Source organism: Antennarius striatus, chromosome 3 (genome assembly GCF_040054535.1).
Source record: "Antennarius striatus isolate MH-2024 chromosome 3, ASM4005453v1, whole genome shotgun sequence".
NCBI classification, from domain to species: Eukaryota; Metazoa; Chordata; class Actinopteri; order Lophiiformes; family Antennariidae; genus Antennarius; species Antennarius striatus.
Genome location: NC_090778.1, coordinates 3,781,975 through 3,808,978, shown reverse-complemented (window position 1 = coordinate 3,808,978; position 27,004 = coordinate 3,781,975). Strand labels below are relative to the sequence as shown.

Here is a 27,004-nt window from a genome sequence, read left to right as displayed (position 1 = left end):
GACGGATTAAAAAACTGAGTGGACATAATTCCACGAGAACGCGTTTCTCGTCGGACCAAATTAAACGACGCACCAAACAACTTCGTGCTGGATCGGTACGGTAGGTAAAAGGGACCGATTTAATTCACACTGGTAATAATTATTACACACTACTGATATATATTAGCCGTATAATATGGAGGTATTTTGATAATAACACGGGAAATTTTCCTCAGCGGTGTTTGGACGCTGGAATGTCAGGAAACAGTCCGGTTTTTTTAACAGTCCGGCTCAGACAGCATCAACAATGTGTAACATTATCCATAATAAATGCAGGTCACAGGGTGAACATGTTCACAATGTTATTAAAATTAAATTATTAAATAGAATTATTTTCGCTTTCTGAACAGCATTTAGCACGAGTAAGGATTGATCAACTCTAAAACCAGACATCACTAGAATTTGATCATGTGAATTTGTTTAAACACATTATGTCTGGCAGGCTTTATTTATTTAGTCATTTATTTGTTCATTTGTGTTTTTAATTTTTTGTGGCAGACTTCAGTGACTCTGAATAGATTTAGTCTCAGTGATTTACAATCTTCTCAGACAATAAACAATAACGTGGAGCTGCTGTTGTCCAGTTCTTTGGCTGTCAGGTGAGGTGAATCAGTGGCACACACACAATGGATGAAGAACCGGAGCGGGCCAAACGCTGGGAAGGGGGCTATGAACGGACTTGGTAAGGCTGGAACACAAGGTGAGTGTTTCCAGTTTGAGATGCTTTTGATTTGCGTTTGACACAACGTGTTCTCTTGCAGGGAAGTGCTGAAGGAGGATGAGTCTGGCTCACTCAAAGCCACAGTGGAAGAGATCCTGTTCCAGTCCAGAAGCAGAAGGTGTGCGCTCAGAAACACATGATAGTTAATGAAATATGTCTCCACTGCCCTTAATTCAATCAGCCTTACCAAAAGTTAATTAATTGAATATTTTTACAGAGAATACTACCTTGTACTAAAACATTTAAAACTGGTGGATGTAAATATTTATTTCGAGCTTCAAAAAATTGCACATACTCAGAAACTAACCCCATAAACATTTTCTGATCAAGATCCATACATTATATCCATACATGATGGATTCTTAAGGTATTCTTAAGTGTGCATTTTCTCACACATTTATAGAGAAAATAGAAAGTATGATATTCTGCAGTAGTCTCTTCACATCATGTATTCAATTCTCATCTCTACCTTAATTTGTTCTATTCTGACAAAGAACTATTGTCATCATAGGTTTTATCGAAATCCGCTCTTCAAATTTTTTTTGTAGCCCTGCTAACAATCCAACAAACAAACAGATATGGGGGAAAGTTTTCATTTTTGAAGTTTTTTCTTTACAATGATGTAAATAAGAGTTATTTTCATCTGAGGTCATTGTTGTAACATCTGTATTGTATGTTGACTGACCTACCTGACCCCTTGCTCATAGGGTCATAGAGAGTCATGGACAAGTGAGGCTTGGAATGGTGAGTTCTGACTTCGGCCTGCTTCTACAGAACTAATGCTGCATCAAATTACATGTGATAATTACAATAATATATACATTTAGATAATTACAAATTAAAGCTCATTGTAACCAATAATAATTTTGGAAAACATTATGTATGTAATTCATATGTTAAGATTCACTTCAAAATAAGTCATCAGTGTGAGAAATGAAAATCATTTTTGTCTTTTTTCTGACTGTTAATACAAAAGTCATGAGAAATTGTGACACAGCAGTGTCTTACAAACAGTGGCTAGGCTAACAATGAATGTGCTTCACCAAATATGCTACAGCTATTTGTATGTAGGTGATACAGACCACTTACAGTAAGAGCAATCTTAGTTTTCCTTCCTGAGAAAGTCTCAAGTAAATTTGATTTGCTGAAATGTTTGCGTGTTCAAAGAGGAGAACAAATGACCTTTAACCTATGAACATATGTTGGCATGGAAAATAACAGAAAGACCTTGAATTGGATGTTAAAGAATTGTGTTGGTGAGACAACAACACAACCTGATCTGACAGCACCACGGTTATTTATTTTGGACAGCTTCAGCTGCACAACTCTTCGGTGCTGTATTAGTATAATGAGAAATAAAATCTCCTGTTTGGAATGCATCAAAAGGCTCATGATGGTAATGTCCTGCTCTGCAGATGCGTCACCTGTATGTGGTGATCGACTGCTCAAGGAGTATGGAGGACCAGGACTTGAAGCCAAACCGCCTCACCTCAACTCTGAAGGTAAATTCTCTGATAGACCCATCACACAGTCCATCAGCAGATACACTATGATGAGCCGTACAACAACAGTATCATTTCTCCTTCCCTCCTCAGCTGATGGAATCGTTCATCGATGAATACTTCGACCAAAACCCCATCAGTCAGGTATGTTCTTTGAAACTTTATTCATCACAAATCCTTGAGATGGTCTCTTCTTGTGGGTTAACGCAAGTCTCTGTCCTCAGGTAGGCATCATCACCACGAAGAATAAAAGAGCTGAGAAGCTGACAGACCTGGCAGGTGAGGAACATTTAGTTGGTGCTGTTGAAGTCCACCAAATCTCTCACATTTTCATTTTAAGCAGCATTTTACAGCCTCTTTTTATTTATTATTTCAAAGCTGTGTGTGTGCGTGCGTGTGTGTGTGTGTGTGTGTGTGTGTGTGTGTGTGTGTGCGCGCTTTGTATATTTGTATATGGTTTCCGTCTATCCATCACATTTAATTTCTAAACTTGTTCTCTATTTTTTGAAACTTGTTCCAACAGTTTAGCTATTTATATTTATGTTTCTATGGTTACAGGTTTTAGCCTCATTCTGTGATTTCTGTTAGTTGAAGGTTTCTGGGTTATGAATAAAACTTCCCCCGCATGTCACCAAGCTCTATAAACATGTTCCACCACATGGGAGAGTTTTCTGTCCTGTTTTATTTTCTTTTATTCACTGGATGCTGACTGATCTCTACCAGTCGAGAAAAAGGGTCCAAATTGTGTTGAGAAATATATTAGAAATTAGAAATTTTTGAAACCCACAAGAGCAATAAATAAATGTTTTCTTCTGTACCATTCTCTGTATTTTATTCCTGTAGAGGCTTTTTTTAAAAAATGTTCAGACTATTGGCAGTTAAATCCTCTTCTTTTATTCTGTCTAGATGTTTTGCATCATGCTGTCTGTCTGTGATGTAATTTCATTCTGTTCTGATGTGGCGTCTTGTTTCACCCACAGGAAATCCAAAGAAGCACACCGCTGCTCTGAAGAAGGCAGTGGACACTGTGTGTGGAGGAGAGCCGTCCTTATACAACTCCCTCAATCTGGCCATTCAGACCCTCAAGTATGTCCTGCAGTGTGTATTTATGTGACTGACGTGACTGAATGCCAATCAACCGTCTGTCTGTCTCTGTGTGAAGACACATGCCTGGACACACGAGCAGAGAGATCCTGATAATCCTCAGCAGCCTCACCACGTGTGACCCGTCCAACATCTACGAGCTGATAAAGGTGAAGTCAGACCTGACCCTAAGGGTGCACGGTGGTGAGCTGGACGCTGTGTGTGAACTGTTTCTCTCCTCTGTCAGACCCTGAAGGCTCTGAAGGTGCGGGTGTCAGTCATCGGCCTGTCAGCGGAGGTGCGTGTGTGCACGGTGCTGACCAGGGAGACCGGCGGCTCGTACCACGTCATCCTGGATGAGAGTCACTTTAAAGAACTGCTGATGCTGCACATCAAGCCTCCTCCAGCCAGTTCCTCGTCTGAATGCTCTTTAATACGGATGGGTGAGTACACAGGCGGGGTGGCCGTCTCTGACTCCTGACTAGCTGGACACAACGCAGACATCAGGGACCTCCTCAAGCCAGATGCTCAGTATGTTTCTGGCTTTGGTCTTTTCTTGGAGTTTGCTGACATCCAGAAGAATATATAAAAATAAATAGCTCAGTTCCTCCCCATTTTGACCCCAAAATCATTTGAAAAGACAAAAACAGCTTAAAAAAGTAGCTTCTTTTAGCTTCTACGTAAAAGGTTCAGACTATATATCAACGACTCTCTTTAATATTTGTCTCGGTTTGAATCTCGTGTCTTCTCAGGTTTCCCCCAGCACACCATCGCCTCGTCCTCTGACCAGGACGCCAAGCCTTCATTCAGCATGTCGTAAGTCGAGAACAGCACGATTTAAAACTGGTGTGCAGGTCTGTGAGGAGCCAGTGGGCTCCAGAGAGACTATCCTCACCGTGTTGCTCCTGCTGTGTCTCCCAGTCATCTGGACAGCAGCAGCGGCGGTCCTGGTTTGTCCCTGGGGGGCTACTTTTGTCCCCAATGCCACTCCAAGTACACTGAGCTCCCTGTGGAGTGTAAAGTTTGTGGTACGTGTAAACTGATCACTCTGTGTGTGTGTGTGTGTGTGTGTGTGTGTGTGTGTGTGTGTGTGTGTGTGTGTGTGTGTGTGTGTGACTGCAAATGCGAATAAACTTTTTAAGTAATACATTTAAATCTTTTTAAGTACTGTGTGTTCATGCTTAAGTACCATGACTTTGACCTGTGGTGTGTGTGTGTGTGTGTGTGTGTGTGTGTGTGTGTGTGTTTGTGTGTGTGTGATTTATTCTCTCTAAGGCTTGACTCTGGTGTTGGCCCCCCATCTTGCCAGATCCTTCCACCATCTCTTCCCCCTCCAAGCCTTTATAGAGAGTCCTGTGGAGGAGCTTGAAGAAGACAGGTGGCTCTGAGTTAATCACACATAAAACAATGTGGTGTCCCTGTTTCCTGTCTGAACCCGCTGTCATGTGGTTTCAGATTCTGTCAAGCTTGTCAAGGGGAGCTGAAAGAGAAAAGCGTGAGTACAGCTCAGTGTGAACTCTAAACCTCTGATGGATCTGTCAAGAAAGTAACCCTGACCATGTGCTACTGATCTCCTAACAGATGCTAATGCTACCCAGACCGTACTTGTTTTGTACGTACCTGGCGTGATGTTAATCCTATATGCTGCAAATCATGGCCTGTGTTAAATGCCTTAGCCATCAAACTTTACTTTTTCCACATTTACTGAAATAATTCCTAGAAACCACCCACATAGAGGTAATAAATGACATCACTGGATCTTTAAGTGTTTAAAATGGATTATAGTGACTGTAGAATTGGTATTTAGAACTCTCAATCATGATATTTGACCTATGATGGTTAATATTCATATGAATATACTGTAGTAATATCATGTACTTACATTAGTTTAGTCATGGCAGCTTCAATCCCTCCACCCATTTCTGTTTCTAGATCTTCAGCTGTCCATCATGTCGCAGTGCGTTCTGCCTTCAGTGTGATATCTTCATCCATGACTCGCTGCACTGCTGCCCCTGCTGTATTCACAATCAGAGTGCCTCTTGAAACAGAGGTTGACCAATAAGGGCTTCTGAAGCTGAAAAGCTGACCAATCAGGCCTTCTGAGGCTGAGGGTTTGACTAATAGAGGCTTTCCTGTGTTCTGAGAATACACCTGAGCCTCTGAACTGTTTTCCTGTGCTTTGTACAAAAAAAATTCTTTGTTGTTTATACTTTGCAATAAAAAAAACTTTCATTTTTTTAATAGTTTTTTTGTCTGTTGATGAATTTGGTGTACAATTACAAAATATGCTAAATTTCAGTTAGGATACACTCAGGATTGTAAGGAAGAGAATTTAAGTTTCATTGCCAGAGAAAGGTGGATTTAAGTACAAATATTATATACTTTATAAACTGATTCTTTTAAACACCATAATTAAATGTAGGCTGACTCCCGGTAGTTTCAAATGAAATCAAAGATTACCATTACTTCACTTGTTTCTTTAAAAAAAAAATTGATGTTCATTCATTTATAATGTAAATGCATATCTTTGGATCATACTAGAGTTATTTTTATTTAGTCAACATTATACAAATAATCAGACTTTCCAGTATGTAATACAATGTAGGTCATAAAGTCCTCGACACTTCATTTATAACCCGTATTGAGTCACACACGAACATCCAGTAGGTGGCGGTGTTGCACCTTAAAACCATCTCACCAGCCGATAAACAGCCAGAAGAAGAAAACGTCATTTCCGGAGCGGGAAACTGGCGAGAAGAACAGCTTACACAAACATCTCGGCAATGTCTCGGATTCTGAACGGTATCGTGGCGGTGTGTCCGGACCTCGGTATCGGGAACAATGGAAACCTGCCGTGGCATCCCACCAGGCTCAAGTAAGACCAGTTGGGGAACTCCGGTAATAATTAATACAAATGTTTGCTGGATGTTTGAACCCTAGCACCAGCGTTACAGGGACTGTATCTCATGCTTATATACAGCAGGTTAGCAAACATTCACTTTCTCTTGTAGGAACGACTTCAAATTCTTTCGAACTATGACATCGACTTCATCTGTAGAAGGTGAGTTTAATTTAACTCAAGCCAACTTCATCAGGTGCATCAGGAGCAAAATCTACCCTCCGGTGACTCCATGACCCCTGATTCCGTCAGAATGGGCAAGAATAAATACAGCAAGATAATTCAGACGCCATTGACTATTAGCTTTGACTTTAAACCAAATAATCTATTTGTGAGCAGTTTGTAGTTACAGTAAATCAAATAGGAACTGGATGCAAAAGTTTTTAGTTTTACATGTTAGTCTTAAAATGATTGGGTGTCAGTGTTTAATATTGACTGTCATGAGACATACACGTACCCATCAGATGACGTCAAACACCACGTGACCCATCATTGACCACCTCAGCGTTGGTCTGAAGGTTTGTTTTCTATGATTAGGCCTAAGTGTGGTAAGATTGATAAAGTGTTTTCAGGTGATTTACTGTATAAATGTAGATTAGGAGGAGGAATGAATTTAATAAAAATGGTAGTTACAACATGTGACAGTATTATTCGATACACGGAGACCTTTGTCCATGAGAAATAAACCTAGACTCCTCAAGAACACTTGACAAACGCTGGTGTCTGGATATGTGTTGTTTTCTTCAGGACGTAGCTGCAAAAATCTCTTCAAAGAATGAAACATTCATTGAGGCTGGACTCTGACTGCTGAAGTCAGCAATATAGTAATCTATGCTGTTCAGCTGTACTTACATGATTTGTGTATTGCAATCTATTGCTAAATAACAGTTTATTGGTAGTAAATCTAACATTCAATGAGGAGTCATTTACTTCAAATGTGGATTCTGCTGAACATTGTTGCAACGTCAGTTTAATGTTTTCCGACTTAATAAATGTTCAGAAATAACTCATGTTGGCTATTAAGCAATATAAATCTATTTGTCAGTAATACAGTACAGTTTTTGCAGTCACAATCATACAAGACCAGTATCTATATTGTACAATCCAACGTTTAAAACTTCATGATTTTTGCCGTCTGCTTTGAAAAAAGGTAGAACTGATCAAACTAAACCACTCAAAGTCCCCAAATCCTCTCCACTGCAAATATTGCTGCATATTATAAGTAAAAACTATTAACTATAAAATGTCAATGAGGTCGAGCTGTTTAAAACATTTATAGCTTGTTGCACTAAGAAACTGACATCACACAAAGAGATCCTTTCTTCTCTATCCTTCTGTGAGGAGGCAATAAAACAAGTTCATACAGATATGTGTTGAATTGAACCTCATAATCTCCTTACCCTTCCTCTTGGGTCTCACATGTGTTCTGATTGTATTCAGGTATTTTTGGACAAGGCATAGAGAAAGACTTAAATCTGTTAGAACGGCTTCATCGAGGAGAGTTCAGGATCAATGACTGAATTAATCCAATTAATCCTGCTGCCCTGCAGGCAAGCAGAATGTGGTGATCATGGGCAGGAAGACGTGGTTTTCCATCCCAGAGAAGAACCGTCCAATGAATGACAGGATCAACATCGTCCTCAGCAGGGAGTACAAGTCTGTGTCAGGTTTCATTCATTCAGTTCAAGCTCATACTGCACAGCAGAACACACACATCATGTTCCTTCTATACTCTCGGTTTCTTTCTGAACTCTTCAACAGCGGCTCTGCGTTATTCATATTCACTAATCATAATTTAAAAACTAAGTCGGTGTTTATTCATCATTTTTAGTGTAATTCTAGACATGGATAGTTTACAGGACCCTCAGTGTGGGACTGAAGGGTTTTTTTTAAAGTGAAATGTGCACCAGGTGACCTGTGGATTGTGTGTTCTCCTCCAGAGCGCCCCCTGCAGGAGCACATCACCTGGCTTCCGACTTCACTTCAGCTCTCAGGCTGGTGGAGACGGAGCTGGCCGACCAGGCCGACCAGATCTGGATCATAGGAGGCAGCTCTCTCTACAAGGTACTGCACGGATCACAGAATTTATCTAGTGAACATCTAAATAATTATACAATATTTAATTTCAACTGAAAATTCACACACTTCTTTTTTTCCTGTGGTTTTGGGTTACCTAGGAGTTCATGGAGAGCCCGGGAAAAACGAGGCTGTTTGTCACAAGAATCCTGAAGCAGTTTGAGTGTGACACGTTTCTACCGGAGATCAATACGGACAAATATCGCCTTTTGCCGGAGTAAGATCAACGCTGATGTTCACGTGGTGTGTCCCCCCCTCCCCATTATACCTGAATATACTCACACTAACACTTGTTTCTCCTCCAGGTTCCCAGGAGTTCCTCAGGAGCTGCAGGAGGAGAACGGCATCCAGTACAGATTTGAAGTCTATGAGAGCATCGACCTGTGACATGAGAAGACCTGTGCTCTTGTGAATGTGATCTAGAATAATGTAAATGCTGGCTTGTGGTTGATTATTTTTTGAAATGAATGTAAAGCTGGAGGAATGTTGTACCAAGGTTTGTTAGTTGTTGTATTTTTTACCAAAGATCAAATAAAGTAATTCCGATGATTTACAGGTGTGGGAAACCTGTGTTTATCCTTCACACATACACACAGAAAAAAAGTAATTTCCCTATAAGGATTATTAAAAGATTTAATAAAAGTCGAAGGATTGACTAATGGATGGGACGCGTTCAAATAAACATAAGGAATGTACTTCAGAGCTCCAAAAATATCCAGAAGACAGTTTTTCTGTCATTTTAATATTTTGCACAACAGCAAGTTGAGCCTGACATTGTCAAGCATTTATTCTTTGTCTCATCTAAGTTTTATTTAACGTTTCACCAGGAAATGTTATTTAATATTTCATCAGGAAATCTTATGAGAGGGAATCTTTTTGGTGACGGAAGACCTGGCCGACGGGAAAAACTGGTGCAAAAATAATCGCAAAGCATTTCGGGCATAAACTCGAAACAATGCAAACACATTGTCAAACATTTACATCAATTTATAGAGAGAGACATACAGAGTGGCAGGGAGAACAGATGGATTCGCTGTTTGGAGTTCAGATCCAGCCGCTGAAGTGGAGACAGGATTTTCAGGCTGTGTCCTGGGTTGCTGTGTTCTATACTTGTTCCCCATCATCTTGTTAATAATGATAGTCATAATAACTACCATTATTATTTTTATCATTGCTACTCTTACATCAGTAACAACAATCTGACCTGATCCTGATCCTCCTCAGCTGTAGGGAAGGAAATCAACAGACGGTTCCTTTCATCATCATCATCATCATCACACGGAGGAGATCGTCTTCATCCAACATCTGAAAGAGATGATGGTCCACGTTTGAAGGAGGAATCATCTGATTAACAAACAGAGAAATAAATTCTGACAAATAAATGAACAAATACTTCACATCAGTAAAAACTGACACAGAGTCGACGACTACGGAGAAACAAATTTAGTATTTGATCATTTTCCAGAAACATTTCTAACTTCAGACCAAAAAGCGTCATATAAAGTCAGCAACTTGGTTTTATTTGACAACATGCAGCATTTAAATATGTGTTGATTCATCAGTAGTAATAATAATACAAGAACCTTTACACCCAATCAGCAGGAGGAATTATCTTGAAATTATTTTTCTCATAGAGATCTGTACACTTCCTTTCATTTTTTAAAATTGTGGTATTACTGCATCAATTTGATTAAATTGTCTAAATTCTATCAACATGTGGTTGTACACATTTTATTGAGTCACACTTGACTGACAGTGGTGTGAAAATGTACGGCATCAAGGTAAACGACTTCTCAAACATCTAACAGGAAGTTGAAAACAAAAGAAATGACTCAGTTCAAGTGGATTTGTACGCTGCCTCAGTCAGCCCGAGATGACTTCTGTTCCCTCCTCATCTTCGTCATTTTCTTTTGAGCTGCTGCATGTCGCTCAGTCAGACTACAATAAATCAGTCTGCAGCCTTTAAGTTTCCAATGACGCACTATCATCCTTGTTCACATCTGCAGTCTCAATGTGAGTCTAACCTGCGTAAATACATCACCAAAGGCCAGCGTCTGCGCTGTGGATGTTCACAATAGGATGTGCTGCCATTGGCTGCAAGGCTCCTGCCTCTCAGCTGCCACAGGCCACTCATTCACACTCTTCTGACGTATAATATCCTTCACTCTCTCCTGTCAGCAGTCACTTCATCGCATCGCATGGATGCCTACTCTTCCCACTGCTCTTCTACCTCAGCTTGAACAATGACTGTGACCTGTCAGCCGGAGCAGACCTGCAAGAGCTTTCACACTACAGAATGAGACGGGTTCAGGTACGTCTGAGCACCTACTGATTATAATGCAGAAATCAAGATTAATCTCTAAATCACATATCGAATAGAAATAGAAATAAATAGAAGCACCTCAGTTGTGTCACATTGGAGTGAGGCTTTTCATTATGGACTGTTTTGCAGTTTTTCTGCTCCATTTAAAGCTTCAGGGAGAATAGAGGTGTCATCCTTTTGTCTGATGCGAATATGTAACAGATATCGTAAACGGTACAGAGACACTTCACGAAACAACTGGCTTTATTTTAAATCCAAACATAGACATCATTTAGAATCTGTTTATGCACTTAGGAGACAAGCAGCAGGAGGTTTTATCAAATTTGTCCTTGCAGGATTTTTTTGTGATGCCCTTCAAAGAAGCTTTTTTCATTTCTACTTTGAACTCTGCTTCTGTGACGAGTGAACATTTTATTCCACTGCTGACTAGATTAGATAGTTCTCTTACTGCATGTTAGGATCTACACACAGCCTTTAATTTGACTTTATCTAAAGGAACTCTTCACACATTAAAATATATGTATGCATATGTATTGGATAGCCGCACTTGGTCAAACACCATATGTATGTAAAAACTGAAATAAATTTGTTAATAGTACGTCAAAAGTTACAGTTCCTGTTATTTTTATGGACTCAAAAGTAAATGGTATCCAACCATAACCTAGAGCTTTCTGGTGAAACTGATAATAATTGTTCCACAAGGACTCAGAGAGAAGTCCATGTCCCCATGTCAGCGTCATCACATGGGGGACACAGTCCTGACCTTTATGCGTGGGTCAGGTTAGATGGAATGACATTTTCTCTGCCTCCTCTCTCATTAGCGATTCTGTCTGTGGTGACGCTGGATGAAACCAGGTCTGGACCCTCAAAGACTGAGGTCTGAATGTCACCCTGCAGAAAAGGCTGCTAATAGAAGTTAAAAGTCTCTGCTCTTTGAACGCACTGTAGTTCTCCTAAGTGCTGAAGTGTCCTATCAACGATTTAAGAAGTACTCCAGTGATTAAATGCTCCTCATCCATAAAGTTTGGGTACTCACACACAGCAGATTTAATAAAGTAAGTTGATCTTGAGATATTTTAGTTTCAACCATATTTTTTTTAAATTCCCATAATATACATAAAAGCTTTTTGACTTCCCTACCTAATTAATATCAACACCTTAAAAGCACATAGTTCAACTGTTTGTTATAAATTAGCAATTTAAAGCTCCAGTTATGTAGAATAATTATTAATAAATATTTATATCGATTACCATATACCTCCTCTTACCTGTTCTCAAACTGCGTCATTCTTAATTATATGTCGGTTTTCAAAAAAATACACAGAAAAATACCTTCTTTTTTAAAAAATATCAACCAATTTACGACAAAGGATGAGATATACCCATAATTATAAAGACTTTCGTACTCTATTGTATATTTAAAATTCTACGGGAGTTAATATTTATGCTTTCCAACATTTAACATAGAAATATGTAACTTTTCAGTCTCCTTTTTCAGCAAACAAATGACGTCTTGCATAAGGGTTAGAATTCATTGTGTTTTAACAGCTGAGCTGCAGAAAGGAAGGAAAAGGAGTTGTGTTCTGCTGTCAGATTCGTCGCCTTATTCCAGCTCTAGAGCAGTTTTAGGTTTTTAATGGCTGTCATTTCTTAATCTCATGTAGCTGCAGCTATTCTAGTGATTTTGTTAAACACTATAATAATAAACTCCTTCAGAAGTTTTATTATCACTGCCGAATTCAATGTTACATACTTGCGTTACAACGGTGCCAAACAGCTGCAAACACTTCAGAGATATGTAACAAAGAAGCAGCACGACAACCTAAAAGGGACAGGTTTTTATTCTACAAGTGAACAGTGATTTATAAGCATACTCTCACCGACACTGAATTAGACTACACAATGGATAATAGAATATAAAAGCTCCACTTGTGTTTTCACGTCTTTGCAAGATACTGTTGGATATCCCTTGACTTTCACATTTTATGATGTCTTCTTCCTCTTCTTTCACGCATGAAGCCTCAGTTTGCCTTTATTTCAATGTTCTATGAGACAATCACACCAAATCTATGTTGTGTGTCACCTCCTTTTGAAATCAGATGTTGCTATGGATACGGTTCATCTATCTGCCAGGGCTAAACATTTGTGTTTAGCCCTGTCAGTCCTGCTCATGGTAAGGACTGGGCTGAGGACTTTTACAGTGTGTACTGAAGGATATTTAGGTTTAACCACTAAATATGCAATTGTAGAATTCTAAATTTAAATGTTTCACACACTTAACATCTGTTTAAACCAACAGTTTCAGTCAAGTTACCGGTTTGAGTGAATGTGAGGGTCTGTCCAACTATGTTACCTTCAAAAACAAGCTTGACATCATAAACCGTTGATTCAAACAGCAAAATGGTGTCATGAAACATTTGTATAGATTTTATAACGAAACCCCAGCGTTCCAAAAATGGTGGTCTTTCTGTGTGACATTGGAGCAACAACATGGAAATAATGTCCTTACCTGAATATAAGATACTGTATGTAGATCTACTATCCAACACTGGAAAAAGAATCTACAGGTCACAAAGATCAATCAGGGTAGCACCTAAAAAAATCCTCTCATTAAACATAGATGTATCATTTTTATATGTTATTACTGAGTTACAACTATTACACTTATTTAGGACCCGTAGCAATGTTTGACTAACCTGACTTTGCAAAAAGGATGGAAATGGTTGTAGTGAATACTTTCTTTCAGAAGAGGCAGGAACATAGGGTGACCTATAAGAGTGGAGGTAGGAGCACAAGGGTAGACTACATCTTGTGTAGACGGTGTAACCTGAAGGAGATCAGTGACTGCAAAGTAGTGGTAGGTGAGAGTGTAGCCAAACAGCAAAGGATGGTGGTGTGTAGGATGACATTTCATGACAAAAAAGATGCAGTATTTGCTTTGAGGATGTTGATAGAGAAGTACAAAGAGGGCCAGAGGGAGCTTCATTGTGTTTTTGTAGATCTGGAGAAAGCTGATGACAGGGTGCCCAGAGAGGAACTGTGGTATTGTATGAGGAAGTCTGGAGTGGCAGAGAAGTACGTTAGAGCGGTGCAGGACATGTATGAGGACTGTAAGACAGTGGTGAGGTGTGCTGTTCGTGGACCATTCTAATACAGAATTTTTTTTAATACACAAGCTGGCATTTCGTGTGGGGTGTACCCCACCTCTTGCCCGTAGTAAGCTGGGATAGGCTCCAACAGACCCGTGACCCTCAATGTGAATAGGCTGCTGTCTGTTTTGTCTACAAGAAAATGGATGGATGCATTCTCTTGTAGACAGTATGAGATGAAATAGTACTAGTACTAAAGAAAAGACGTCGCATTTATGGTGTACAATACCTTTGGGAGTGTCCAGAGTGTCATACTCTGCACAGATCAAATTGATTTGTCAGTGTTTGTCACAAGTTTCATAGAACTGATTATCATTTTAAAAAAAGCACTCATAACATGTCCAAGGTCATTGTTTAGCAGAAAAGAGAATACAGCACTTACTGTATATGAATACTGACTCATGAATCACTTCACTGATATACAGTAAATGTATGAAACCAGTGAAAACATAGTAATGTTGCATTATGTCCTGATATGAATGTTTAGTCTTCCTCTCACTCTAGTGCAGGTGTTGGTCTGTGTGAACCCAAACAAGTGAAGAAGAGAACTCAAAAACTGAAGATTCAGAGGCGACCGTTGAGATGGATGAGTCCACAGAGGTTAGAACGGATGGAAACTCTCTGCTGAAGGCCGTCTATTTGAGACGTCTGCGCCTGACTCGTCTGCTCCTGGAGGGGGGCGCCTACATAAACGAGAGTAACGACCTCGGCGAGACGCCGCTCATGGTGGCCTGCAAGACTCACCACACAGACGTACAGAGTGTGCCCAAACACAAGATGGTCAGGTACGATTTAGAAGGATAAATGTCGACTACGTCTCCTAGAAAGTACTTGCTTATGCTGATGAGATCTTTCTCTCTCTAGGTATCTTCTAGAAAATGGAGCCGATCCAAACATCCAAGACAAGATGGGTAAAACGGCTCTGATGCATGCATGTCTCGAACAAGCCGGAGTTGAAATTCTGTCACTCTTGCTGAGCAGTGGAGCTGATCCAACTCTGGAGGACCATGCAGGCCAATCAGCATTGATCTATGCGGTCAATACGGGCAATAGAAACATTCTCAGGGTCCTCATGGATGCCTGTAAAGCAAAGGGTAAGGAGGTAATCATTATTGCCACAGACAAACTCCCGTCCGGTCATAACATGAAAAGGCAGTACCTCAATGTCCCCCCAACTCCTGACCTCGAGGAGCGCTTGCACTACACCGCAACATCTCGCTGCATGTCCCCTTACGATGTCCAACTACGAACTCCACCACAGGGCTCTTCAGCAAGTGCTTCCCCCCAACCTGGCAGTCCTCTTCTTGGTCTGAAGGATCTCCAGTGGTTAGGATCGGTATCTGGTCTTGTAACGTCTCGACCGGGCTCTCCAATCCAAAATCCCAGTCCTTTACGTGTTCCTGGGGTGGATAAGAGACTCAGTCTTCAGCGGCTACACTCTGAGCAGTGGTCCAGAAGTCCGTCACTGCTGCTCCAGCACTGCCAAGCCTCGTCCCTGACAGAGCAGCCAGTGCCAACGACGCCCGAGGAGGAGAGGTCCCTCAGAGCCGATGCCTTGTCTAGCCGACCTCCAGGTGTTTCGCGCCACCACAGCATTGATGTTAAAGATATGACAGGGCTTCTGAAAGCACTAGAGAACATGTCAGGGGGTGGAAGAAGAGGCTTTGGTAGGAAGATGTCCTACGACAGCACAGCAGGCTCAGCACATTCTGCCTCACACCCAAACTTGCATCAAGGTAGTCTCCCATTTCCCCAAGAAGTCTGTCCTGAAGACTCCTCTGAACGTCTCAGACAACTTAATGTTTCCAGCCTGAAAAACGTGGTCCGCCGACGGAACATCGGCGTTCACCACTACAGTTCTGACTCTCAGTTACCACAGTTTGGCAGTCAAGATAAGACTGGTGGTGGTGGTGGTGGAGCTGGAACAAGACCAGACAGGCACAAACTGGTCAACAGCAGATCCTCTACTCTGTCATGCTCCAGGGAGTCATTGGAGAGTTCTGTCCAAAGACAAGCTGCTGCTGGGGGACTAGAGCGACGAGGCTCAGGGGCCCTTCTTCTGGATCACATTGCCCACACTCGCCCTGGATATCTCCCTCCTCTAAATCCCCATGCTCCTATACCAGATATTGGAATCAACTCTAGTTCTTGCTATACATTGAGTGGAAGCAGTAAGACATTGAATTGTGTGCCTACAGGACCAAAACCTATCGTTCCATACGCACCCGTCTTACCGAAGGATCCGAAAACCAAGAGAACAATGTGGAGACGCCACTCAATGCAGAGCGAGCAAATTAAACAGCTGGCAAACTTTAAAGAAATGTTTGACCACTAGACTAAAATTATCAAAGTACCCCAGTTGATAGTGTCACAGAAATTAGAAATCTAAACTAGTTTCCAGTCTGTAATGAAAGAAAATATTGTCAAGAAATCTCACTGTGATGGATTTTGTGTCACTGTGAGATCATCAGCTATTTCATTTCCTCTGCACACCTTTGTGATATCATCATAAAAGACGTTGCTTTATGGGATCTGCCTCATGCCAGATTTTATTTTACTACTTCATTTCTTCTCTGAATCATGTGTTCATCATCAAAAGTTAATGAGTTATCCAAAAAAAGAGGTCTTCCATAATTCAGGTATATTTTCATTTATATTGAGTACAGTATATTAACTTCTTACGTTTTCCACATACATGCGATCCATTTCATTGCTGAGTCAGCTTTATCTCAGCGACATATTGGTGGTCATATCTTTACTCTTGTTAATATAAAATCCCAGATTTAAATCAAATGTTTGCAGAACATCATGAGCTGCTCATGCCTCTGTATTCTTATTTTGAATGAATGAAAACCCTTTCTGATATCAACAGGGATGATTATATAACCTCCTCCAGTGGTCATTTGTGAAGGTTAATATTCTATTGGTCAAATGAAGCTGCTCATACCAGCATCGTACTTTATACTTTTAAGATGCTGAGTTTGCATTTGGATTTTTCATGAAAGAATTTCCCATCATCTCACCAGCTGCAAGGATATATTGTCATGATGTATTTAAACACACAAAAATACTAAATACAAAGAAATTCTTTCTTAGGTCTCAGGTACTTGCTTGTTATGAGTTGATTTAATTTTAATTATCTTATTATTTTATGCTACTCTTTACCACTAAAATATGAAGAAAAAAAAACATTTGGGAGAATAAAAATTAACTGATTTTCAGGGTTTATTAAAAAAAATAGATAAGAGATAGAATCTGAAAATAAGAATCCTCTGCACACTTTAGCCTTCTCCTGCTTGTAATCACAAGACAAATGGTTTATATGTGACTTTCTAACAATGAAACCATCTCCGTGACAACAGATAACTCAATCATCTGAGCGATGATTGCTATGAAACTAAAAATAAATAAGTGTTTAATTCGGAAAATGGTCTAACGTCTAAAAGCTACTCTCATTTATAATAACTTATTCTCAGGACTCTTTTACAGGAAGTTAGAAAATCATAGACATTGCAGAGCATGTAGTCACTGAGATTTTTCTTGGACGTTCACCAAAGAGCGAAAAACAGCACAAGAAATAGACACTTCCAATCCACTACTTTTTTCTGGGCTACAAATCCATATATTTTAGCATTTGCAATATTGAATTTTTTATTACTAAAGAAATGATCAAAGAGAACCATGTATTCTCAATTTAGAACATCGGAGTGCACTGATTATTACTATTCGAATAAAAGGTTACCTCTGACCGGCACGCTGAGGGAAGTTTAGCCTTCCCTGTTAGAAAAGCTTTCATCTAAATTGTCAATCAGTAAGTCTGCATCCTTGAAAATTTAAAAACATTCTTAGATATACTTCTCAGCATGTCTGGAGTTGCCAGGGCAACATCTCAGTGATGTACTCAACCTACAGTGTTGTTCACTGTATTATATTCCACAATGTCATTTAACCTTAAATAAAGTATCTGATGTGCATCACAGAGGGAGTCATAATGGGATGTAGGCAGTGAAATGAAAATGAAATTAGCTGGTGATGACTGGAGCTCTCAAAGATGCCATATGTGGAGATACGATGCCAGTTTGCAATAATGTAAGAAAAATGATATGTTAAGGTTTTTTGATGAGATCTTTTCCTGAACTAATTTTCAGAAAGTTACGAGGTGGAAGGACTACAACAACAGATTAAAAAACACAAATCTTTACTTTTTTAGGCCTCACAACAAGATTTGCAAGTAGTTATTGGTCTGTGAAAAACAGATCGAAACACAGTCTTAACATAAACCGTTCTGAAAATTGACATGGAACAGTTGAAGCAGATTATCTCAGCCACGGATATCATTAATCTCATTTCAGCATTACAGATTTCCTCGATCAAAAGTCTCTTTAGTATCCTTCATTTATTTTAATTAAACTATTTCCCATTCTCTGCATGTACACATAAAAAGTCTAAATGGAGTGCTGCATTTGTAAAAATAATGTTAATTCAGTACCGGTATTAACTGGGACTAGATTTAGAGTGAAGATGTTTTGCATTCTCTTCTATTATTTCAAAACTCACCATATTTTTGGTGTTTGTATTACTGTTAAATTTGATGTTTGTATCCAAATCATCCTCTTATTCAGAGTATCATACGTTGCATGTGTTGAACAAGAGTGTTACTTTGCATAATAAGAGTTTACACAACACAAAGGTCGACATTAACTCGAAAGAATTGAAATTCCATTGATAGAATTCAAATAAATATACAATAAAAAAAATAATAAAACATTCACGGGACAAATTTTCCTTCATGAATAGCTGCACTCTCTGACCTCAGATGAAAAGTAAGTAGAAATGAGTACTTAATCATTACATAAACATGGATGATCGTGAGGTGCTGTAACTTATTATGATGCTGTTCAATAGACTAACTCCAGGGACAGTTCTGCAGGAATAAATGTGATTTCCTTTCATTCTGGCATCAATCAGACTCTTTACAGTGTGTGTTTACAGCAGACAAGCAGTCAGGAGATGTCCTACTGAGCTCTGTCCTTGTGGAGTCTGGCACGTCATAGTAGATCTTACTCCCTTCAAAGGCTTTTCTGTAGGGAAGTAAGTCTTCCACAGTTAATTTGTCATTCGGATGTGTCCACACTGTCAGAGTGTACCTGAGAATAACAAGGGAAACAGACGTGTTACTGACACTCGGCAGATACGGCAGCAGTTGTTGTATATACTGAAAATCAAAGTATTCTTGAACTCAATCACAGACTAGTCACCCAAATTAAATCCGGTCCTTGTCATGGGTCTTTCATTTGATCAGGTTTAACTTCAGATGTAAGTGAATATAAAAACATTTCTCTGCATAGATGTCTAACATGTTCTGGAGAAGTGGGACGATGTGCCCATGACCTGTAGCAGAAAAGAAAAGGATACGTACCACTAGAAGGTACCGTGTGCAGAAGATGACTAACGGACTTTGCTCGCCAAACGCACCGGCAGTGATTTCAGTATTGATGAAAGCAGGATGGCATCAAAATAGTAGTTCAGTTCATTTCATTGTTTTAACTCCTTACTTTCCCCTGCAAGTCTCTGTGGAAACGACATGACTTCTTTCCTAGAGAGGTAGTCACCTTATTCTAACGATTTGGGGTCATTTGATTTTCTTTGTTTTTGTCTTTGTTGATAAAACCTATAAAGCCACAGTGGATACGTTGGATACAGATGTATTCATATTGATTGTATCGCACAATCAAATCGTACCCAATACTCCCATAACAAGTGTGAAGTAAATCAGCAGAAATGTTTTCACGATGGGTGACCAGCCAGCTGCCTGGCTCTTGTGAAAACGTCCAGCAGTGGAGCTAATATGAGATACTCACCTTTCTGACTGCTGCAGCAGCCATCCCATTTGGGAGAAGGACTGGGCCAGAAGGGCTGCACGTACTGGGAAGGAGACCGGATGTTGAAGAGTCCTACAAATTTCCTCCATCGCGTTCACCATATCCCAGCTGTAACCTACAAGTATGAAAACACATCAGCAAACTCTCTTTTCACAGAACCTGCAGGTTTCACAGCCTTCAGATGAACCGTTTCTGACATGGAACTGGTTTAAATCATTGGATGCTTTTCATTTATCGCACTATATAAGGCTCACCTTCAATGATTGACCTACCTCAAAGCTTTTTTTAATATGCAAGACTCACTGGATTATAAGATGCATCTGATCATAAGGCACACCTGCAATGAATGACCTATTTTAAAACTGTTTTCATATATAATCCCACTGGATTATAAGGCGCACTGTTGGTTTTCGAGAAAATTAAAGGCTTTTAGGTGCGCCTTTTAGTGCAAAAAATACCATACATAAGAATTTACTTGATGTTTTTCTACAAATACAACTGTTTGTTAACCCAAACTAACACAAACTAACCTCATATAGAACAGACAGGTCATCTATCCGGTCATCTTTTCACTTATTTTATTCACCTCCTTCAGGATGCAGAGTTGTTTTTGCCATGATTGTAGTTTAATTGTGCGGCCAAACTAATCTTGGGTGTATACTGAGCTTTATTAGCAATTCATGCATAAATCGCTCATAAAACATCCGCACAACTCTGTTCACTGCTCCACATATCTATCAGGAACTATCAGCAATTTAATTAATTTGTTAACTCTGAAAGCCAGTTGTGTCTTCACCTGGGTTGTCTGACCCGGGGGTCCATCCTGTGGTCCAGCCCAGAGACAACACTGTCTGAGTGGGAAGACTTCTGACAGCGGACAGGAAGGCCTGAGGCTCCACAGGTCTGTTTGTTCCCCCAGGACCAGAGAGGATGTCGGCGTTGATCCACACGGGACCTCTCAACTCAGCCAGCACCTCCTTCAGGAGAACCATAGACGGAGGAACCGCCTCCAGGCTGTAGGGAGAACACACCAGTGTTTGGGCCACACACAGATATTCATTACTTAGGAGGAGTGGAAGTTGATGTCTCACCTCTTAAAGTCTAGTTTTATTCCCTTGTCGTGTGTTTTTACTTCCGCTAGCCATTCCTTAAGTGTGATGTCGCTGTCTGTGTCAGGGGGGTGCGCCATGATCGGCTCTTCAGGGTCCAGACGTCTCATGATGATGTCAGCCTCCATCATGTGAGTCGGACCTGAGGGCGGAGGTGGATGGTTGGAATGCTTGTAAGCTCAGTTCAGACATTTTGATCATCAATTTAATATAATGAACTGAAATCTGTGTTTATTCACTACATCTTTCCTACAATGTTGAATTTGTTAAAATTCTTTCAGAAGGTGCAGATTCATATTTATGTTTATTTTACTGTACTGCCATATAAAAAAAAGGTGTATCTAATGGTCAGGATTTAAACTTCAATGAACTCCTAGTATTAGAAAATGATATCCAACATCTTGTTTATTACAAATAATTAATATTCACATATGTTCCTGCAGTATCACTTACTTTCCTTACAGATCACTTTCATAGGTAAAATAATTGACTTAGTATCAGAAGGTAAGAGAAGCACCTTTAAAGATGCACTTCTTTTTAAAATATACATTATATATTAGTAGTTATCTTACAGTTATAAGCCATGAAGGTGGATAATTATTGGTATTTATATGAGTTGAGAAAAAATCCAATGTTCTTCACATGTCAAGTGAAATTTTCGAATTATTTTAATCATAATAATTAAAATTAGTTATATGATTATCATATAATTTATAGATATGACCAAAAACTAATATTTTGAGATACCAGATTTAAGATTGTAAACTCTAAATAAATAAATAAATAAAGAAACTTCCTCGCACCATCACAGGCGCACCTGTCAGCCCTACAGGCACGCAGGTCAACCGGATCTACCTGTCAGCGCCTCCGCCAGCCTCCTCCGGCTGTTCACAGCGTGGCACCATCTGATTTCAGCAGCGTCCTTCCTTGAGATCTGACTCCGACTCAAGAAATAGTCCAGCGTCTGGTCGGACATTTTTTTATATAGCACAGTCTCGCCGTAAAATATTTTTAGTTTTTTGTTTTTAGCCGTTTTCAATTAAATCCCAAAATATATAGTCCAGCGTCTCTCCTTCGTCGTCTTCTTTTTCTTCTTCGTCTTCTTCTGTTTCGCGTTCACTTGCTCCCATTATGTTACATTATCGCCCCCTTGTGGAATTATCTAAATAATGTACGCAACAACATAAATTAAATAACCACATTAAATAACCACAGAACTCCACTTCTTCAGGCTTGCATGTACAGTAATTCTTAGATGTTCATTTGTTTGAACTATATAGTTCGGATGCCGAGTCACTACAAATCAGTGCATTGTTGTTTTACCACCATAATGCCATTTTAGTGCTGTATAAATATTCAGATTGTTTCATATTCTTTAATTTATTCTTATTCTTATTCTCATTCTTATTATTATGTTTATTCTTTACTGTTACAAATTTATAAAAAAATGTAGTATGCATATGAGAGGATTCAGGTGGTCCTGATCCTATAAAACCCACCAAGATCTTTCTGGGGAATATAGATTTATCAAATAAGACAAGATCAGTTTTTCTGTATTGTGAATATATGCTGAATCTGTGTAAATGTGAACCTTCTTATTCTCTGATTCTTTTAATGCTATTATCATAGCTTTCAGCTCAGTTGATCTTATATAAAATGTAAAAAGTAATGTTTTGACTTCTTTCATACAATTACAACTATTACAAATAGCTCCAAGAAAGATGGATGTATGACCCAAGATTAACAGATATGTAAATCTGGTAGTAATGAAGCAATAAGGAATTTTCTAACAAATAAATAAATAAATGGTGGTGCAGTGGTATAAGTGTGTGCCCAAAGTACCAAAGTACAGAGACTTCAGTCTCCACATGGTAGCTGTGGGTTCAATTCCCACATACCTCTCTTAACTGTGTAGCAACTCCACATTATATCACTCTATTAACTGTCGAATTCTCTCAGCCGGCCTATCTAGTAAAAAAAAAAATTTTTTTAGGACATCTAATATTGCGAAATGCTGAGAATGGAACAGTTGTGCTTTAGTATTTTTTTTTTAATCCAACTGATAAGAGTTCTGCTGGCCTTTAAAAGCATGCAGCTGGAGAGGTGAGTAGAAACTACCTAAAAGACCACAGGTAAGAGTTTCACATCTAATCTTTGACTTCAGGCCAGTGTAGATTTTCCATTTTCATTTCTCAAGTCATTGATGTAACTGTAACTACAGTAACTATTATAATTAGAGTAACTATAGTAACTGCATTAATGCTACTCAGAAAATAATATGATTAATTAAATAAATGATAAATTAAAATCTGTTCACAGTTGAAACAATATCTAAGGACTAAAACTGCCAATTTGATTTCTATTAATTTGTGATTGAACATTAAAAACAAGGATGAATGAGATTTAATGTACCAATCACCAATAAATCAATTTAAATATTGGGACTGTTGTGTTGCAATAATATTTATATACAGTTCCTACAAATCTGCAGACTTTGCATCTGCTCAGATCTTGATTCTCCAGATGTGATGGATGAAGTCTTCTATAAGAGACACGATCAGACTTTGACAGATTGAAATGGCGTCTGGGATGAGTTATAAAGTGTTTTATAATAATAATAATAATAATAATAATAATAGACCTTTATTGTCCCACAGTGGGGAAATTTGTGAATGGGTAATAATGGGTTTATTGTAGTTTCCCCTCCACCTGTCCACACAGAGCTGCACGGCTCTCATGTTTTGAATCGGCGAGTGAAAGACTGCTGGAAGATCGACATTGTGTTGAAACCTCTTTAGAAAACAACACACTGGAGGCTTCATCTGTAATATTTCAGTTTTACACACTCCTAATCTTGGTGACACATTTATAACTAATAAACCGACTATATGTGATATATTGTGAACACGTAGAAGAGTGCTGGTTCAACAGTTCAAACGGATCCAGCTGTTGTAGAGCTAAATGTTCACACCCGCCTCCAGTGACCATGATGCAACATCTCCTCAATGTCACCAGCGTTTCTCTGCCAAGGGGACAAACACAGATCCTGGTCTGTTTTATCTTGAAGGGGTGGAGATCTTTCTTTTTTTTAAGGTTGAAACCAGGTGGTGATAAAGAACATTTTACGGTTTCCAAATTTTAACAATCTAATAATGAAAAGACATTTAAGGTTAATTTCTGATTCAAAAACACTGAAACTGACTGAGCGTGAGCTAATTCATTAAAATACTGTATTCTTCATTCACTCGTCTGTAATTATTTATGATCAAGACAAGAGTCGAGGTTTGAGACAGAACCAATTATGTTCTGTCTGATGAAAGTAAATTAATAAATAAATATTCAGTATTAGCACTATGATACTGAGTTTAAACGGTTAATTACTGGCCATGAGAAAACAATCCATATTTGTTGTCCTTCTCCACAGCTTCCTGTGAAGCCATGGCCTCCGTTCTTCCTCTCGTCTTGATGGTTCTGTGTTCTCTGAGTGTGGCTCAGTCCAAGTTGAGGGTGTTCAACCTGCGGGCCACTGGTCTTCCTTCCGATTTCTTTGGGACCACAGATGGTTATGTGAAGTTGTCCTGCGGTTCAACCGGTCTGGGTATGACATCAGTCATTCACAATGAAGTCAACCCGTGGTGGGGTGAAGAGTTCGCCACCTTCACCGCTCAAGAGAACGACGTCCTGAGGCTAGAAGTTCATGACAGTGACCTTGTCTTCGATGACCTGCTGGGAATCTGTCAGAGACCGATCAAGCCAGGAACCTATCATCATGACTGCTACCTGGAGGAAGGCGGGACCCTCCATTATTCCTACACCCTTGGTTGAGTCTTCAGCCAGGTGAAGATGTGTCTGACCTTCAGTCATCAAGTCAGATCACATCATTGGGTGGACTGTCTCCAAGGAGGTCATTAAGAAATAAAATGTGCTTCAACCAAACCTGACACTGTTTGATCAGTCATTCATCATTACACCGGGATGGGACTGAAAATAGAAATAATGACTTTAGAGCTTTGATCAGTGGTTTATTCAGAGATTAGTTTAGGAAAGTCCTGATGTTTATCACAGAAGTTTGGAAAACCAGCAGCAGCAACAACATGACATCCCAGCAAAATCAGCAAACACAGCACCAGAGCAGGGGCGTGTCCAGAAGGGGCCCTGGTGTGTTACTGACATCTGATTGGCTAACCTGAAGTCAGACTGGTTCTGTCCACTTAAAGATGGTATTAAAGTTTGAACCAAAGAGTTGACAAGTATGGTTGCAAACTCTTTTGAACGCTCTGATAAAAAAATAAAAAAAATAAAGTTGATTGATAGAACTGTATATATAATTATTAATATGTAGCCTCAACTTAAAGAACATGTTAAAAAAAACACACCAAACTTAAGCACGTAAATAAGTAAGTAAAGCAGGCACAGCTGCTAAATGAATAGTGTGTGTGTGTGTATTTGTTTGTGTGTGTGTGGAGTGGACCCTGTACCATAGGTTTAATGCTGGAATGTAATGCAGACCATCTACCCCTGTGATGACAAATTTGGGCTGTTTTAAGGGGCAAAAACTTCATAAAAGTTTTATTGTGATAAATCAGGAAACAAATAAAAACTGAATTAAAGCTCAGTAATCAGAGCAGACACAGGTGTGGTTTATTACCTGTGTAGAAAAAACATGAAGTTCTATAAAAATAGAAGAACATTCTGGATGATGTGCTGATCTTAGACCTTTTTTCACATAGAAACACCTGAACAGTAACCTCTCAGGATATTTCATGTCGTCTCCTCTCCTTACAGTGATGTCTTGACACAAAAAAAAAAAAATCAACTTATACCAATAATATCACCGTGACCAATGAGCCAAACATTTTCCATCTCTGTCCCATTATGTAAGGCTGGGAGTGGAGCAGGTTGTGTCACGGGAGGGTGAGGCGAAGGTCACAGGAGGTCAGTTGGCTTTAAAAAGAACTGGAGCAGCAAACACTGTGGTGAGAAGCCAGGGATCGAGAGTGAAGGTAAGACGGCTGCTGTTCGTTCATTTCTGTTTTTCGGTTAAGTCCTGACCTATTCTTCATTAGTCTTACAGTATGACAAATATTTCTGGTCGTAAATACATCGTGGACATTTTTATTCATATTTTATAGGGAGTAAGAATATACACGTGTAGATTTCTTTCTACTCAACTCTTTTTTAAACTTATTTCTTAATTTTAATGCTGTTTGCATTTTCAATTATTCATTCATCCTATGCACTCGTTCATTCACTCACTCTTCCGTTAATTGTCATCATAGAGAAGTAAAAATTACATCTTGATGTCTAAATTCCCTTTATAATGCATGAATTAATGTGGAAAGTCTGCTGATTGAGTTTTTCATGCAGATTAGGGCGTTCAACCTGTCACAAACCTGAATTTGACTGAATTCATTATGTACCTAAACAGTTTATTATTAGTAATGATGTTTAAAATGCAGTCATGAGACATTGAAATAATGCTATGGTATTCATCCTTTACATTAGCAGTAAAAGAGAAACACACATTACATTCAGCCAGGATACCAGAGTTCATTTTCCATGAGAAACTAAACAAATAAACAGGAAATCCAGGAGTCTGGATGAGACACGGGTGAGAAGAAGCATCAGTGGTGGCTGATGACACTGATGAGATCATGAAGTCGATGATATCTGTTGTCCTCCACTCCCAGCTTCCTGCGACGCCATGGCCTCCATTCCTGCACCCCTCATGTTGGTCTTGTTGGGTCTGATGACGGCTGAAGCCCAGCTGAAGCTGTTCAACCTGCGAGCCAGCGATCTACCCTCCAACATCCTGGGAACCACAGACGGATACGTCAAGGTGTTCCTCGGCTCCACCTCTCTGGGCGAAACTTCTGTCCGTAACAACAACCCTAACCCCTGGTGGGAGGAAGAGTTCACACACTTCCGGGCTCAGGAGAACGACGTCCTGAGACTGGAGGTCATGGACAGCGACTTCCTCTCTGATGACCTGCTGGGAGTCTGCCAGAGACAGATCAAAAAGGGAACCCACGAGCACGACTGCTTCCTGGGGAAAGGCGGCACCCTCCATTACTCCTACACCCTCGGCTGAGACGTCTCCCACATCTCTCCCACGGGTTCCGAGCAGGACTTTATTAATCCGTTGTTTCTAAATATTTTAATGTTTCAAATCTCAATCCACATCCATGTCATCTTTTAGCATCATTTAACAAATTTGCTAC

At 39.6% G+C, this 27,004-nt stretch overlaps 6 protein-coding genes across 9 annotated transcripts; 5 read left to right on the top strand and 1 right to left on the bottom strand.

The window, feature by feature from the left end:
• The first annotated feature begins 49 nt into the window (after positions 1 to 49).
• On the top strand, positions 50 to 5,562 carry gtf2h2 (general transcription factor IIH, polypeptide 2). 4 transcript variants are annotated; one of them, XM_068310857.1, is made up of 15 exons: positions 50 to 100; positions 624 to 721; positions 801 to 878; positions 1,468 to 1,504; positions 2,176 to 2,262; positions 2,356 to 2,406; positions 2,487 to 2,541; positions 3,243 to 3,348; positions 3,425 to 3,515; positions 3,593 to 3,788; positions 4,098 to 4,161; positions 4,267 to 4,373; positions 4,621 to 4,723; positions 4,801 to 4,840; positions 5,278 to 5,562. In XM_068310857.1, exons 2-15 carry the CDS (start codon positions 666 to 668, stop codon positions 5,386 to 5,388), a joined length of 1,182 nt encoding a protein of 393 aa, XP_068166958.1. In that variant the 5' UTR covers positions 50 to 100; positions 624 to 665; the 3' UTR covers positions 5,389 to 5,562. The 4 variants fall into 4 exon arrangements, with proteins under 4 accessions (XP_068166958.1, XP_068166960.1, XP_068166959.1 ...); XM_068310859.1 differs by having other exon boundaries at positions 87 to 104; XM_068310858.1 differs by lacking the exon at positions 50 to 100 and having other exon boundaries at positions 112 to 721.
• Positions 5,563 to 6,090: 528 nt separating this feature from the next.
• dhfr (dihydrofolate reductase) lies at positions 6,091 to 8,871 on the top strand. The gene is made up of 6 exons (XM_068311295.1): positions 6,091 to 6,220; positions 6,357 to 6,406; positions 7,795 to 7,900; positions 8,185 to 8,308; positions 8,422 to 8,537; positions 8,626 to 8,871. Exons 1-6 carry the CDS (start codon positions 6,129 to 6,131, stop codon positions 8,705 to 8,707), a joined length of 570 nt encoding a protein of 189 aa, XP_068167396.1. The 5' UTR covers positions 6,091 to 6,128; the 3' UTR covers positions 8,708 to 8,871.
• A 5,503-nt stretch (positions 8,872 to 14,374) lies between these two features.
• Positions 14,375 to 16,127, top strand: ankrd34bb (ankyrin repeat domain 34Bb). The gene is made up of 2 exons (XM_068311771.1): positions 14,375 to 14,577; positions 14,657 to 16,127. The coding sequence occupies exons 1-2, from the start codon at positions 14,375 to 14,377 to the stop codon at positions 16,125 to 16,127; spliced, it is 1,674 nt and encodes a 557-aa protein (XP_068167872.1).
• A 1,976-nt stretch (positions 16,128 to 18,103) lies between these two features.
• fam151b (family with sequence similarity 151 member B) lies at positions 18,104 to 21,865 on the bottom strand. Its single transcript, XM_068311601.1, has 5 exons — positions 21,639 to 21,865; positions 20,766 to 20,925; positions 20,471 to 20,688; positions 19,654 to 19,789; positions 18,104 to 18,939 (listed from the first exon to the last, which is right to left on the bottom strand). The coding sequence occupies exons 1-5, from the start codon at positions 21,757 to 21,759 to the stop codon at positions 18,753 to 18,755; spliced, it is 822 nt and encodes a 273-aa protein (XP_068167702.1). The 5' UTR covers positions 21,760 to 21,865; the 3' UTR covers positions 18,104 to 18,752.
• Positions 21,866 to 24,207: 2,342 nt separating this feature from the next.
• Positions 24,208 to 24,635, top strand: LOC137593251 (perforin-1-like). The gene has a single exon (XM_068311954.1). The coding sequence runs from the start codon at positions 24,222 to 24,224 to the stop codon at positions 24,606 to 24,608; it is 387 nt and encodes a 128-aa protein (XP_068168055.1). The 5' UTR covers positions 24,208 to 24,221; the 3' UTR covers positions 24,609 to 24,635.
• A 1,852-nt stretch (positions 24,636 to 26,487) lies between these two features.
• On the top strand, positions 26,488 to 26,952 carry LOC137593250 (perforin-1-like). The gene has a single exon (XM_068311953.1). The coding sequence runs from the start codon at positions 26,488 to 26,490 to the stop codon at positions 26,872 to 26,874; it is 387 nt and encodes a 128-aa protein (XP_068168054.1). The 3' UTR covers positions 26,875 to 26,952.
• The last annotated feature ends 52 nt before the right edge of the window (positions 26,953 to 27,004 follow it).